Below are 16,333 nucleotides of genomic sequence, written 5' to 3'. Positions count from 1 at the left end.
AGATAAATTGTTGATTTTATTGTTTGTTTTGTCTAATGTATTAACTATTGTTTTTGTGTGTGTGTTTTTTTTTTTAATTTCAAATCAATAAAATATTTTTTTATCGATTTCTATAATTTTAAGATTTCAAATTAAAATTAATGGATATACTTGAAAGATCATTTAATTTCTGACTTTGTCCATGAATTATTGTTATATTGTGATACATGTGTAGATTGTTCATCTGGAAAAAAAGAGTTGATATTTTGCAATTGAAATTTTTTTGGAAATTTATGCAAGATTTTCAAATATTTATTTCTTAACAGTAACAGGGTTGTGTTAAATTATTATCATGCTTCTGGAAATTATGATTGAATGTTACAAAGGCATTAGCATATCAAGTTTATTTTTAGAAGTGTTTTGTGATTGTAAGTACATGTACATTGTATATATGTAATGAATAATTTACATGTTTTTTGATTCCTCATATTTGATTAAAATACCGATAATATTATGCATTATTACTTGTATTCGAATGTTACCAAACTGTATTAGTAATGAAAATTTGTGCGCTCATCTGTGATATACTCGGTGATTTTTTAGCCCAAAGTCATCCATTAGCATTGTTATTAACTGGTAGTTGTATTCTGGTCAGGTTTGATGCAGTGAAATACTGTCATACATTCATAGGTGATGATATCTTACTCTAGAGGTAAATGTACTATTTCACAGAAATTTAGATTATATATTGTATTAAAAGGAGCTCTTCAAGCCTTAAAACATAAAAATTGAAAATCTTACATAGATCAACCAGGGCATTTAGAACATAGAAATACAAGCATGATTATAAATTATAATTCTTACAGGACCCGCATATTTCCCTATTGAACATAGAAGAACCGAAAAAGTGTGTAAATATGCAATAGAATCCCTGTTGATGATCTATTTTTGCCCCCGTGATATAATTCCTCACATCCCAACTCCAAACAGTGAGTTTATTTAGCGATAAAATCACTGTCGGGGATATATTATTTCTTAAATATAATCAGAATTAAAGTGAAAAGAAATATCAAGACCCTTTCTCAGTCCATTTTAGGTAAAAAGCATTTAAACACATTTTAGGTCATTTTGAACAATGAAATTTATTATTTTGGGAAAACAAAGTGGCAAATGATATGAAATATTTGCACACAAGTTATTGGTACATATGTACATCAAATGGTATAGAAATCTGGGGGGAAAAAATTCTAGTCCTGTCAAATAAACTCAGTGGAGTCTCTGTATCAGTATGTACCTGATTTCTTATTTTGTAAGTAGGCTTTTGTGAAAATGTTGTTAATTTTAAGATTCTGTTTAAAATTTGAAAAAGTGCAATATTACAATACCTGGTCATTTTGTGTAAATGTTGTGTAAAATTGTTTTTTTTTAAATGTTTTTTGTCGATTTTTTTTTTATTTATCAATTGTTTCTTATTGTTTATTGTTGTGATTTTATATAGTTAAAATAATATTGTTACATATTTTCATGAACATTGAAACTTTTATAAGCATGTGTGAACATTTTTTTACCATGCACACAAATGTTTACAGCATTTGTCACAAGCTAAAGGATTTACTTTCATCTTGTGATATGAAATATATTATGTTTCACTTGTGGCTACCACCACTTCTGAAATAATTATTTTCATACCACTCTATGAAAATAAATACTGTATTTATAGAAAAAAACTTGAATATTCTCTATAATTCTATACATGCATATTCCTGGTAAATAATTCCTGTGATAATATATGATTAACCAACATATATACAAAAGTCAATAACAAAATGTTTGGGTGCTATGTTTGTTTTCTTATCTTTTTATCATATTGACAGTGATTTTATATACACAATGTATTGCTATTTAAAATATCCATGACCAGTTGTACTGCTCATTTACATGAATTATTTGAAATTTTACCACATTGATTATAAGTTGATATAATTATACATGTATATTTTCTTACATTTTGTTATAGATAATAATAAAATACTTCAAAAATTCTTTTGCAATATATTATCTATAGTACCCGTTATAAACAATAGCAGTGATTTCTGTGTCATGCTGATGATTGCAACATCAACACAATTAAGTTGGTCAGTCGGCCCGGTATGTCCAATATAATTAAAAATAAGAGTTTCAAAACTGATTTGCATCGACTGTAAAATAAGTTATCAAATTCACAATATTTGTTTGAAATCCATGAAAGTATGATAAAATATAATTATTATTTGTCAAACATTTTGGCCATTTAAACAAGCAGATGAAGACAGTAAATTTAGTGGGTACAATTGTAGGAGAATAAAAAGAAGTTCATATAAATTATGACATAAAATAATGTCTTTTCCTTGCTAATTTGGTATAATTATTATTCTGTAAATCAATATCAGAATATTTTGTAGATGATGTCTTAATGTGCGGCAAACTTGCTGTTCTTTACTTTTTACTCAAGATACCAATAATAAATACCAACACATATTACTTTTAAACACTTGTAAACTTTTTAATACCTTGCCTACATCTCAAAGTGGCCTCTATCACTGGGTAGTTAGGGTCAGCTACTTCAAGTCACTCAAGGATTTTGGATTCTTTTATCTGAAGGGGCTTTTGAGATTTTCTTTCACCAGTAAAGTGATAAAATCACTGACATTTTAAAATTTTGTGTGACTTAAAATCCAACAAAGCAATCAAACAAGCTATCTCATGATCTGTAAAACAGCGTGCTACACTATTCTCAGCTACACTATTCTCAGTGCTTGACAATAGGAATAGGGGCTTAACTCTGTTAAAAAAGGTAACTCAGAGTTACTAGACCTGTGTCCATCATGTTAATTAAAGCCACAAAAATCCCTGCCCTGGTAGGGAGAATTTTGTAGGCGTGTTTATCAGATAAATCATGCAAAGGACGCTGTACCTGTGCTAAATTTAGCTGATGTAAACAAACACTACAGCAGACGGTAACATTTGTTATTACTGATCAGCAGCTCCCTTCCAAGAGTAATATTTCAAGTTTCTACTAGAAAGTTAACACTTGCAGTTCATGACCCCATTAACTCCGCCCCGGGATTTTCAAATTTTTGACAGTTAACCGATTTTTTTTTTCACAAAGTACATTTAAGTGAATCTTTTGTAATATTTTTTCTGCCATTTTATTTCAAATGTTACAAAGAAGTTATACAAAAAGTTTTTAGGCAATATACTTCTTGGTTATTTTACTATTTCAAAAAAGGGCTGTTAGATGTGAAGCATGTCAAAAATACCATGAAAATCTGCCCCAGCGCCATCTAGTGGCTTAAATAGTCAAGTTGCAGGTTTCAATAACTACAGAGAACAAGTGGGTGAAGTTTCAACCCATTCTCTTCAGTAGTTTTGGAGATACCAACTTGTACACAAAAAAAAAAATTTGATGGCAGATGCCAGGGCGAGTACAATATCTTTCCATATTCTTTGAATTATCAAGCCTAAATCTTTCTAACATAACCATTATAGAACCAGGCCAACCTGCATGTCTTTATGTTTGATTGGGTTTTGTCTCACCGACACAGGTCATATGGCCACATTCCCGCTTTACTGGTGGAGGAAGACAGGTGCCCTTCCGTGCATTATTTCAGGAACGAACGGGCACCCAAGTAGAACCACCGATGTTCCGTAAGCTAGCTGGATAACCTCCTTACATGAAAGAATCCAAAGTCCCTGTCAGGATTCGAACCCACAGTGGTCAGGTGCAAATGGTTTGATGGTTTGAAGTTGACAACCTTAACCACTCGGCCACGGACGCCCCTTCATGTCTGTCTGTTCAGATAGAATACAGTTAGATGATCACTCTAATGCTGACATGGCAATTACAACAGAAATCTCAAAATTTAAACAGAGATGGTTAATCACACCAATTTTGCACAAAAAAGACTCAAGTCTAAAGGGGAGAATTTCTCTTCAAATGAGTAAACCAAGTTCTTTTTTTGTTAGTTCAGTAAATTGTAGTGAATAAAAAACAAAATCTAAATTTTCAACCTTTAATTGTTTTATAAAGCCAATTTAGAAGAGTATATAACAAAGATACACAATAAAAATCATATAAATTATTCATACTTAATACACTTTACACTTTATTTATACACTGTGCATAACTTACATATTCCTACAACATGCATAAATCTTACATTCATACACTTATGCATAAATCAAATTTTAGACATTATGCACAAATTATATCTTCATACAACATGGCATAATTTATTTATTTATATATTCACTGCATGAATTACATATTTATTCCCTGCAATAATGACATATCCATACACTATGCGTAAATTTAATATTCATACAAGCTGCACAAATTACACATTTATAAATACATATTTGTACATGATGCAAAAATTTGTTGTTTTCATATGCAGCGCATAAATTATAAACACATATACAAGTTGCATAAATCACATACTCTTTCACTATGCATAAATCACATACTCATTCACTATGCATAAATCACTTACTCATCCACTATGCATAAATTACGCACATTCACTATGCATAAATCACATACTTATTCACTATGCATAAATCAAATACTCATTCATTATGCATAAATCACATACTCATTCACTATGCATAAATCAGTTTTCTTTTTTGTTTACTTGTCCACTTTTTACTGTTTACGAAGTGTCAACGGAAAATTTTTAAGACAGCATTTTTTTATTTCACCTTTCTATGGCTACAAATTTTTTCTCTGAAACCTTTCATTTAAAGAGAAAAATCTTTCTCTTTCATTTAAAGAGAAAAAACTTTGGCTGTTAAAGTATATTTATTTTAATGATTTTGAATGCATCAATTTCAAGTTATTTGTACTAAAATGATTCAATATATATCTGATATAAAAATGTATTTTATATGATATACATTATTTGTTTTACAGGGATTCTTATTTTATTTAGATCTACATCAAATATTTAACGTGCCTATGTTTATTTGCAATTCAATTGTTTACATATTATTCTTTCACAGTCATGTATGTTAAAACTTGAAAATATCAAATGATCATGGGAAATTTAATTAAATGTTTGCATCGTTTTAAGATTACGACTGGTTTGTGCATGCTTAAAAATCCCCCTATTTTTTGTCCAAATCCCCTGCTTTTTAAAGCTATTTCCCCCTATCTGGGTGGCTGGAAATATGGCATGTATGCACTATGTATAAATTACACAACTCCACTATGCATAAATCACATAATCAATATGCATAAATCACATACTCGTCCACTATGCATAAATTACACACATCCATTATGTATAAATAACATCACAGTTATCTCACAATATTCAATTTTATAAATATAGAAAATTGTGGGCTAAAACACATATCTTTTATACAATAAGAACACAATAGAAAGAAATCATATGCATAGATGTAATTTAATATGAGCCGCGTCACGACAAAACCAACATAAATGGTTTGCGACCAGCATGGATCCAGACCAGCCTGCGCATCAGCGCAGTCTGATCAGGATCCATGCTGTTCGTTATCAGTTTCACTACTTGTTATAGGGGTTGTAAGCGAACAGCATCATGTTGGTTTTGTCGTGACGCGGCTCATTTTGTCTTTCAAGAAATTACAAAACATAGAACACAATAGTTAAAATCAATATTACACTAATTTATAAAATCTATGCCTATAGTACATAATTATGAACATTGTTAGAACATCAGTACATGTATCAAAACATTTGATTGTATAAAACTACTTTATGTGTATTAAAATTAAAGCAAGAAGGTAAAAGCATATATCCCCATTTAATCACCCCTGTGGATGATGCATTATGAAAATATTTGGCCTGACAATTGCTCCGTTACCACCAAATATTCAATGCCCTCAATATGACACTACTTTTATCACTAAAAGGTTATTTATAGAAATATCTGAGCGCCATGTGGGTTATTGAATATTTATTTAAACTACAATATGAAATCAGAAACAAATATGGCAAAATGTAAACTTATTTTGACTTTTACCTGTAGTATCAATATTTAAACAAGGGCATAATGTCACTTTAAGATCCATTAATACAAGTGTGATCGTTTATGATGTCACTGATGAGATGCCATTATTTTACAGTTGAATATGTAGATTTAATACTTGAGGAAAGAATATAATTTAAAAATATGTTGACCAATTTTTAAATGTCAGTATTCAGCTCTTGTGGCTTCAATGGCTTATGCAATTCTTGCCAAGGAAAATTCACTTGAAAAGTTCACTCAAGTAAGCAACTTTTCAGCTTAACAGGTGGAGGAAGACCCTCAGGTGCCCTTCCGAGCCTAAATTCAGACACAAAGTGGTACCTGAGTAGAACAACCAACGTTTCGTAAACTGGCTGGATAGCTTCCATCACATGAAAGAATCCAAAATCTCTGACAGGATTCAAAATCACAGTGGTTAAGGAGCAAGTGGTTTAAAGTCAAGGACCTTAACCACTTAGTCACGGACGCACATTTTGTAAAAATGTAAGTTATATGTAAAATACAAGCACATAACTGTGATACAACAATTATGACAATTTGACAAGTGGATTTCAGTAAGTCATAAAATATGTCAAACAAGAAGAAAATATATCAATAATATTTGCAAATATGGTCTTGCTAAAAGTAATATTGTAGAAGTTCTAATGACTCCCTTTCCTTTTTTTGTAATTCAAATGTAGATTATAAAGCTTTTACCAACTGAATAATGTAAGTTTGTACATAAAATAAAAATAAAATAAAATTTGCTACACAGACATTCAAATTGTTCACATTTCATTAAAAACAAATAACGTACAACAAAACACATATCAGGTTTGTTCAAATTCCTTTAAAACAAACATAAAATCAGAAAAGAAATACTGTAAGGTTAGAAATGTAACTTACATTCTCTAACAATACAGTGTTATGGCAGTTTTATGATTGGACAAATTATCCCTAAGATAGGTTAAATGATCTATTTACAAAAAAAAATGAATCGTATTTAAAGGCTTTGATTACATTTTAAAGCAAGATCACCGTATACGGTGTTAATGCTCGTCTGTTAAGGACAAAAGTCAATTTTGTTAAAAAAGGGCATTTAACTAAAAAAATATTGCTTTCAGAATTATGCCCCTTGTCAAACAACTGCACCTTGTCATGATAAACAAGTATACAAAGTTTCATTTTCATAACTTTAAATAAAAATATTTGAATAAATGGCTACATTAAAGTTTTTGCAAAATGACAACAACAATGACAATGTGGCAGAGATCACCATCATTAGCTTGACACAGACAAGCTAAAAATAGAATTATTTCTATGAAGCATTAAGCATCAATCAATGCCTGTTGAAGTGGGATTTCATCAGGTAATGGTTTAGGTAACCTATTTTTGATCACAGATGCCCTGAATACAGAAAAACTTCCTACAAATGTCACACCAATCATAAAATAGAACATTCCTGACCAGCCATACGCTGTGGCTATCATGCCAATTACTGGACCCTCTATAAATGTCCCTACACTTCCAAAACCTGAAAAGAAAACAAGATTATTAAGCACAGTGTTTCAGGGGCATATCTGTTAATCAGCAGCATCTTTGTTTATCAGCACTATCTTTGTTTATCAACAGCATCTTTGTTTATCAGAGGTACCTTTGTTTATCAGAGGCATCTTTTTTTATCAGAGGCATCTTTGTATATCAGCAGCAACTTTGTTTATCAGCAGCAACTTTGTTTATCAGAGGCATTTTTGTTAATGTTTTATTAAAAGAAAACAAGTGATATGACATTGTCACAAATCCAAGTTTTCTGCCGTTATCACATATGTAAAAATAAACAGGGCCATAATTCTGCCAAAATGATGTAATCATAAACCCTGACAATGCATGAAATTGGTGAAAATAGTTCTGCGAACGTTTGGTGGATACACATTGAGAAATAGGAGTTGTGCACAGAAAAAATTGGTTAAGCCTGCCTGATAATGTACACCAATCAGATAATCAGTTTTTCCCCTTTGTTAAACATGGTTAAAAATGTGCTTTACTGATAAGCAAGGTATTGGGTTAAATGTCCATGTATTTTAAATATTCATATGAAATTAAATAATAACTTATATTTCTTGTACATACTTTAATATCATGGGGACCTAAAGACAGGCATACCAAGAGACTTTAAGTAAAATTTCAATTTTAAATTGTTAACATTATTATAAATTCCACATAAAAATATATGATAAGATGAAAGACAAAGTAACAAATATTTACCATTGACCAACCCTACAGTTGCTGCTGCCACATTTCGACCATCCATTTCACCTAACTCTGCTGGCACTGAACCGCCTGAAAAACAAGATATGTCGGTAAAACAGTGTGCTCGCCTATTGTCAGTGCTTGACAATAAAGAAAGGACAATAATTCTGCCAAAATCCACGTTAAGAGTAATGGGCCTTGGATAGTAACTTATAAAGCTCTCAAATAAGAGTGTGAAGTTTCAACCCATTCCCTTCAGTAGTTTTCATTAAAAAAAATCTTAACCAAAGTGTGAGGCAGATGCCTGGGTGAGTACAATAGTTCTTCCTATTCTTCAAATATGCATTATTTACCATAATATCACCATCAAACCAAAACTGTAACTGAAATCTCTAACCTTACATTTCAATAAACCTAAGGCCTATGGCAGCTGTCAAGACTAAGAACAACCTAAGGCCTATGGCAGCTGTCGAGACTAAGACCCTTACATTTCAATAAACCCAAGGCCTATGGCAGCTGTACAGACTAAGTACAAATTCAGTACAGTACTGGTTAATATCCATCTATGTACCTTCGAGGGGTTCAACATTATTAGGAGATAGATTCAGAAATTTTACTCTGTTAAAGATAATTCATTTCTATCTGCCTTGTTCATCTAAAATAATTGATCAAAATAAACCAACTTACCTAGAATGACATCTGGACCACAGTTGAATGCACCAGCCACAAACAGAAATAAAGTATTAAACCCTATACCCCATGTACCCGTCACCATGAATAAAAACAGCGCTATACCCGACAGAGCTGCAGATATTGCCGTACCAAACAAGGAACGACCTTGAAATAACCTGAAACATAAAAATTTAACCAAACTGTTGCCCCGTTTCTTTTTGTTCATACTGGTGTATAAAAAAACTTTGACTTCTTGGTACGATTATTCAGTCAAGCATAACATATTAAAAGTGAACTTTTACTTCTGTGCTGGTTAATAAATGTATAAGCATTTAAAATTGAAATACTTTAAAGCTGCATGCCTTCAGAACTGAACCAAAATATTTAATGAAAACCAACTTGAGAAAAAAGTACTGAGATTTTAAGGAAAGTAAAAAGATTCAAGATAAATGTTATAATTTCCATGTTATGTGTGATACATAACCGATTTTGCAGTATTTTCACTGTATTTCCAATGTGTTACTTATGCAGTATGGGGTATTTTTGCATATTTTTACCTCTTTTTGGTAATTTACATGGGTTATAAGTGCTGTTTGCAATGTGAAAATTATTTCCTTTGTCCACAATATTTTTGATACATTTTCTAAATTTTCAAGAAAATTAGCCTGAAACTAGGAAAGTGCTGCTTTAAATTAATAATAAGAAACATAAAATACAAGTCCGTAACAAGAAAACAGCGTTGTAAAGGTCAACTGAAATTATTAAATATTATGACAGCCGAGGACCCAAGACATGGGAAAAAGAAGCTTCACATTAGATTCAATTTTGACTACTGTGAATCAATTTAATTTTTATGGGCATAAAATTTTGTGGTCTTTCTGGGTTCTTAAATCCATGGATGACAGGTTTGTTTTTTTTTTTTTTTTTTTTTTTTTTTTTAAAGTATGACGTAAAAATACAAAAATAAAGATTATCATACATTACAGGCAAAATAAAATTTCATTATATCTAAAATTCATGGACTGACACATCCATGAAAATCACGTAAATTACTGTCACAACAATAATAATGATTTTGCACTGATTTAATTTAATCAACCAGTTTTCAGTTGCGTTAATGGCCTTTGTCTATGAATAGACTTAATCCGGAATTAAGAATATTTGGGGTTTTCCCGGCTATTAATGTAGGTACAAATGAACTTTTACAGTAACAGCTTAGAAAATAAGTGAAACAGGTTGACTAATCTATTGTGATGGGTTGACGGGTGACGAGTGTGCACTGTGAAGCTATAACGGTAAAAGTTAGTTTGTACCTACAGATTAGCTGGGAAAAAACCAATATTTGCCGAGTTCCGGTTAACGTCTATTAATGCCTGGTTAGCTTAAATATAACTGGTACAGTGTGTTATGTCAACATCTAGCTCATTAAAAAGTTCATAACATTATATTATTTCATGTTAAACACTCACCTATCTATTATTAAACCTATTACAGCACTTCCAATAACACCACCTATCTCAAACGTTGTGGAAAACATCCCTGCTTGCGCTTTTGAATATTGCAACTAATAAAAATATCAAGATTAGTTAGTCCAAGTTCTTTAAACATACAATGTACATGTATTTTGTATCTACATTTATTTTTTATCAAAATTATAAAACAATTACAAATACTTGTAAATCATTATGCACCTTTTTTTAATTTGTTGAACTTTTTTTAAAGCAGCATGCCTCCAGATTTATGCTAATTTTCATGAAAATTTTGAAAATGTATCTAAAAGTAAAATACTAAGAAGTGAACAAAGAAAGTAATTTACACGTTGCAAATGGCACTTTCAATTTACGAAAATTACCAAAAAGAGGCCAAAATATACATAGATACAACTTACTGCATTAGTAACGCAGTAGAATTATAGTGATTGATACTGCAAAATCAGTCATTAATCACACATAACATGTAAATAATTAATTAAATATTGAATATTTTTACTTTTCTTAAGATCTAAATACATTTTTCTAGATATTGAATTTCTTGAAATATTTTGGCTCATCTGGAGGCGTGCAGCTCTAAATTAATATTTGCATATTGATCATATTTTATTGAAGCATGGATTTATGATTAACAGTTTCAGCATGTTTGTAAGTAATTTTTAAATGATGATTTACACTCAATGTTAATTCAGTCAGCCCACTAAGCTCAATAGGGAGAGCATCAGCTTGGTTATCCAGCGGTCGCTGGCTCGATCCTCGGCTCAGGCAAAATTTCAGTTGTGATCTAACACGTCGAGACAATTAATTATTAGTCTCTCACTACCCAAGTTCTGTAAACTTCCCATATGGCTTTATCATCTAAAACATGTTGAGGACTTACCTGATTTAAAAGATACATGGGTAGCCACATGTACATACAATATCTAACTGCTTTCAGACAGAAAACAGCCACAGCTACTTCAGCTAACATCCTAATAAGAGACACACAAAGTTTCCACTATATTCTTATCAAAAATACTAAAAATAACATGCTCGTATTTATCTCTCACTGTCATGAATAAGATATGACTCACTGCAATCAATGAGATATAATATTTATCACTCACTGTTATCAATGAGATATAATTTTATCACTCACTGAAAATCAATGAAATATAATTTTTATCAATCACTGTAAGCCATGAGATATTATTTTATTACTCACAGTTATCAATGAGATATCATTTTTATCACTCACTTTAATCAATGAAATATAATTCTTATCACTCACTGTTATCAATAAGATATAATTTTTATCAATCATTGTAAGCAATGATATATTATTTTACCACTCACTGTTATCAATGGGATATCATTTTATCATTCACTGTTATCAATGAAATATATCTTTATCACTCACTGTAAATCAATGAAATATAATTTTTATCAATCACTGTAAGCAGTGAGATATCATTTTTATCAAACACTGTTATCAATGACATAATTTTTATCACTCACTGTTGTCAACGAGATATCATTTTTAGCACTCACTATTACCAATGAGATATTCTTTTATCTCTTATTCTTATCAATGAAATATAATTTCCATTGCTCTCTGTCAATAATGAGATAATTATTTTCATCATATGACTCATTACAAATATAATCAAATTATGAAACTATTTAAAAGATTCTGAAAAGTTTGCACGATAATATGAGTTTTGAGAAAATTTACATAACTTAATCACTATAAACAATTCAATCGTGAATAATCTGTGAACTTAAAAATTTCAACAAGAGCTGTTAGTTGGACAGCTCCCTCAACTATTTTCAAGTGCTTGAAAGTAAAACAAAATCCTGGATAATGTAGGAATAAAGAAAGAAGAAGATTTCAAGCAAATCACTTTCAAACTAGCACAGCACACTCTCTAGCAGTATGTTAGTAAAAACTTGGATTAAATTCTACAGAAAACTAGGGAAGAACTACGAAAAAATAGTTTATAACACAAACCTATGAGTTCTAATATAATAATAGTTTATAACACAAAAACTATGAAGTCAAACATAATAAGAGTTTATAACAGAAAACTATGAGTTTTAACATGTATTAGTACTCTGTTAGTTGCTACCACCAAATCATGAAAATTCGGTATCATCATTAATACATGTACTTTACACCATTTCAGCAACAAGTGCGTTATTTTTTTAATAAAATCAACAGGCAGAATGTTAATCTGCTCAGAGCGAAAAAAATATTTATAATTTTACAGTAAATACTGAGTAAGCAAGACCAGTGACACAAATGTTGCAAGTTTTTGTGTCAAAAAAAACAACAAACAAAACTTACCATAATAACAAGCTAGGTATACTAGGTGCATTTAACTTTGGATACTAGGTGCATTTAACTTTAAAGGAAACCTACGATCAAGGTGGGGAAAAAATGGGAATACTAGGAAAAACTAGGAACTCTACGGTAACTTTGAACCCATGGTGACCTTGAACCCATGGTGACCTTGAACCCATGGTGACCTTGAAAAACCTTGTACCCACAGCACAGCCTGCACAAACAATACACCTTGCACCCATAATCCCTTGTTTTAGGGCAAACACCTTAATCACAGACCATTCTCCGCCCTTTTTAACGAAACTTACGGGATTTTCCACAGCTGTATCCAGGATAATTTTGTATTGTTGTTAGATGATCCTTCAGCGCTTTTTATAGACTCTATAATATAACACACTGGACATTACCAAAATATGAAAGGGAAAAAATTCATTTCTGAAAAATAATTCATCAACATGTTTATTTCTGATACATAATCAACAATACCATATGATTATAGTCAATCAAATTATCACACTGCCAAGTAAACTTAATGTTTTGTAAAGTTGCCCGTGGCAACCATTTATCAAGGTTTGAAGCATATTTATATTTTGGCAGTTGTCTAACACTACTAATTGTTACTTTCTTAGAATCACATTTCAACGCCACCTTACTCAAACATAAGAGCCAATGATGAAATCATAAAGCATGTGTGAAAGTCATGGAAACTCCCAAACCACTAGCATATGCAAATTAGATTAAGTATGTTATTTGTATTATCCAATAGAATCCATAAATAACAATTATTCTCTGCCTCCAAATGTATTTAAGCAGCTCTAGTTGGTATTTATTCTGACTTTTTTTATTTTGGCAACTTAAACAACATTTAACATATTAGCATATGATGCATATAATGGTTTCATTGGCCTCCATTGCATCACTTAGTCATCATGCATATTGTTACCAAATAGAAAAGGAAAAAAACAACATATATTAAGTCACATTCAGTGAATTATCTTATTAATCTTATAACACACACACACACATTTATTCTGCAGTGCTGATGCAGTGGCTGAATTGTGCTCTGCTAAATTCAATGTTGCTTTCTGCCGCGATCCAGAGTGAAAAATACCAATACCAACACCAGTGAAATTGACCTCCCCCTTCCCAGAAGGGGATACGATTAGTTATAATGTTACTGGCAAAGTCTTTCTTTGTCTTAAGAAACTATTGTATTTAGCTGCCATTTTTTGCAGCTCCCTTAAGCCCTCTCTAAATACAAGATTGACTATACCCTGTGCATGTATAACTTATAGATCACAATTACATTAAAAAGACATTTTTTCGGTTAAATTGACAAAATATATATTGCATGATTGTATACCAAGCATGTCACACATATTAAGGGAATACTGCGTGAGTGTGCTTTTCTTTTCTTTTTTGGTTGGGTTTTACATTGCACCAACACAGTATAGGTCATATGGCAACTTTCCAGCTTTACTGGTGGAGTAATGTGGATTATTTCAGGCACAAACTGGCACTTGAGCAGAACCACCACAATCCCTAGGCTAGCTGGATAGCTGACACACATGAAAGATTCCAAAGATGCTGGCAAAGCTGGAACCTAGAGCAGGGTTTGAAGTCAATGACCTTAATCACTTGGGCACAGACACCCCAAGGTGCTATTTCATTGGCTTGTTGATTGTGTAAGTTGTATTCTAGCAAGTCTTGCAGTCTAGTGGGAAAATGGCTTTATGCAATCAACTAAATTAGCACACTCATTAAATTTGCCTTTCATCGTATATCTTACGTAAAATGCATATATACATGTATATATAAATAAGTAAAGCGGTTATTTTTTTTAAGAAAAGGCATAATAAGGTATAAGAATATAACATTAATAAATACATGTAATTATGTAACAACTCAAAAAATTCAAAGTAATTCATATGGATGTATACATGTATATTTCTTCAGCTGAAAATGACCAAAATTTCATTGGAAAACTTTTAGGTATAAACCGATAATAAATTATAATATCAATCTACTCCTTATTGTTGAGAAAGTTATTCAATTATACATAACTAAAGTAGATAAATATGTTAAAAACAAGAATACCTTTCCCAACCACCTCAATGTTTACTTCATCTGGCTGCTGGAAAAACAGTAACACCACAAAACCTAAACCAAGCTGAAAATACAACATCATTTTGTTCATACAAGTATATAGAGTTTGTCGTGGATGGCAATAATCAATGTTCAGCGATATTTCAATGTTTTATCAGCCGAGTAGATATGTGCCAAATATTCATACAGTATATATAAGCAAGATAAATTAATATATTATATTTTCAATATCATAACTTATACTAACTTTTTATTAATCTAAAACCACAATGTCAATACGAAACAGAAGGTTGGGTTTTAAGTCACACAACCATGGAAAACCTTAAGTACCCCTTCATCCATTACTTTAGGCACAATGTGGGCACCCAAGTAGAACCACTGACCTCCTTTAATCTAGCTGGATACAATGTAGCTCCCTACTCTGAGAGAATCCTGTCAATTGTGGGATTCAGACTCACAGCAGTGGGGAACATGGGAATTAAAGTCAGATTAGATTTTGAGAAAACATTTATATATAGTCACACATAAAGCACCCTTTAAAGAGCTTTATTTTTGAATTCACTAAGTACTTCATTAATTTTATCTTGAAATAGTGCATTTTATCACTATTAAGCCGGATAAAGCATCTGAAAAACCAGTGTACCAAGATAGGGGATCAAATTGTTTGCTTTACTAATCTTAATATAGAGTGCGGACCAGTAGATAAGCTGTATCGAGGGGTTTCCTTATTGTTTTTGTATTTTATCGTTGGCAATTTTCATTTTCCACCTTAATTCTTTTGATTTGACAACTATATGAAATGATTTATCTAAAAATAACATATTTAACCTTTAGAAAAGCTGGAGGCCGATAAATTTAAGTTATGAATTAGTAACATTAATTAATCAAAGAAACAACACAACTCACAACTAATAATGACGGTGTCAGAAATGCACTTCTCCAGCCATATGATGTTTGAAGCCATACCTGTAATTTAAACAAAAAAAAATTTAAAATCTAAAATTAATTTATCAATTGATTATTTTAAGTAAATTTCAACAAAACCTCATATAAATTGACAGTAACTAACATTCATAAACACACGCACATCTATGCCATGCAATCATGGTTTGCACGGTTCTTTATTCAGTCAGTATACATTTTGAAATTTTCACTAAAAGTCAAGTGATGAATGGTTCTTCTGTCCAGATTAGAAGATAAGATGGACAAGTTCATTTAAGATATTTAGAGCAGTCAGGGTTAGATATCAGTTTCAAAAAAGGCACTTGCTTATATCTCTAATATTAAGTCCAGCCTGTAAATCCATTTAGTCTAAAATACTCCCTATTCTGTTTGGAGATCAAATATACCTTTTTGTATCCTTAAAGTGAATTGGTCTACAATGGGCACATTTCCGCAGGTTTTTCAAATACTAATAAAAACAATAGAAATGTATCATTTGGCTAATCTAATGAAATATTTCTGGCAAACAAAATGTTGAAGGA

General features: G+C 31.2%; 1 protein-coding gene across 2 annotated transcripts in view; it reads right to left on the bottom strand.

The window, feature by feature from the left end:
- Positions 1 to 5,263: 5,263 nt before the first annotated feature.
- Positions 5,264 to 16,333, bottom strand: part of LOC132721762 (uncharacterized) — a 16,543-nt gene continuing 5,473 nt past the window's right edge. Inside the window, exons 7-14 of one of the 2 annotated variants that reach the window (XM_060706136.1) lie at positions 15,756 to 15,815; positions 14,841 to 14,913; positions 13,052 to 13,139; positions 11,301 to 11,391; positions 10,400 to 10,494; positions 8,946 to 9,106; positions 8,274 to 8,348; positions 5,264 to 7,542 (exon numbers count right to left, since the gene is read on the bottom strand). In XM_060706136.1, coding sequence (XP_060562119.1) covers positions 7,337 to 7,542; positions 8,274 to 8,348; positions 8,946 to 9,106; positions 10,400 to 10,494; positions 11,301 to 11,391; positions 13,052 to 13,139; positions 14,841 to 14,913; positions 15,756 to 15,815 — 849 coding nt within the window. In that variant the 3' untranslated portion in view covers positions 5,264 to 7,336. The remainder of the gene's footprint in view (positions 7,543 to 8,273; positions 8,349 to 8,945; positions 9,107 to 10,399; positions 10,495 to 11,300; positions 11,392 to 13,051; positions 13,140 to 14,840; positions 14,914 to 15,755; positions 15,816 to 16,333) is intronic. The other variant, XM_060706137.1, reaches the window with a different exon arrangement.

The sequence above is a fragment of the Ruditapes philippinarum genome, unplaced genomic scaffold (assembly GCF_026571515.1).
Source record: "Ruditapes philippinarum isolate M1 unplaced genomic scaffold, ASM2657151v2 ctg1407_1_1_1_1, whole genome shotgun sequence".
In the NCBI taxonomy this organism is placed as follows: domain Eukaryota; kingdom Metazoa; phylum Mollusca; class Bivalvia; order Venerida; family Veneridae; genus Ruditapes; species Ruditapes philippinarum.
This window is presented reverse-complemented; position numbering and strand designations above follow the sequence as displayed.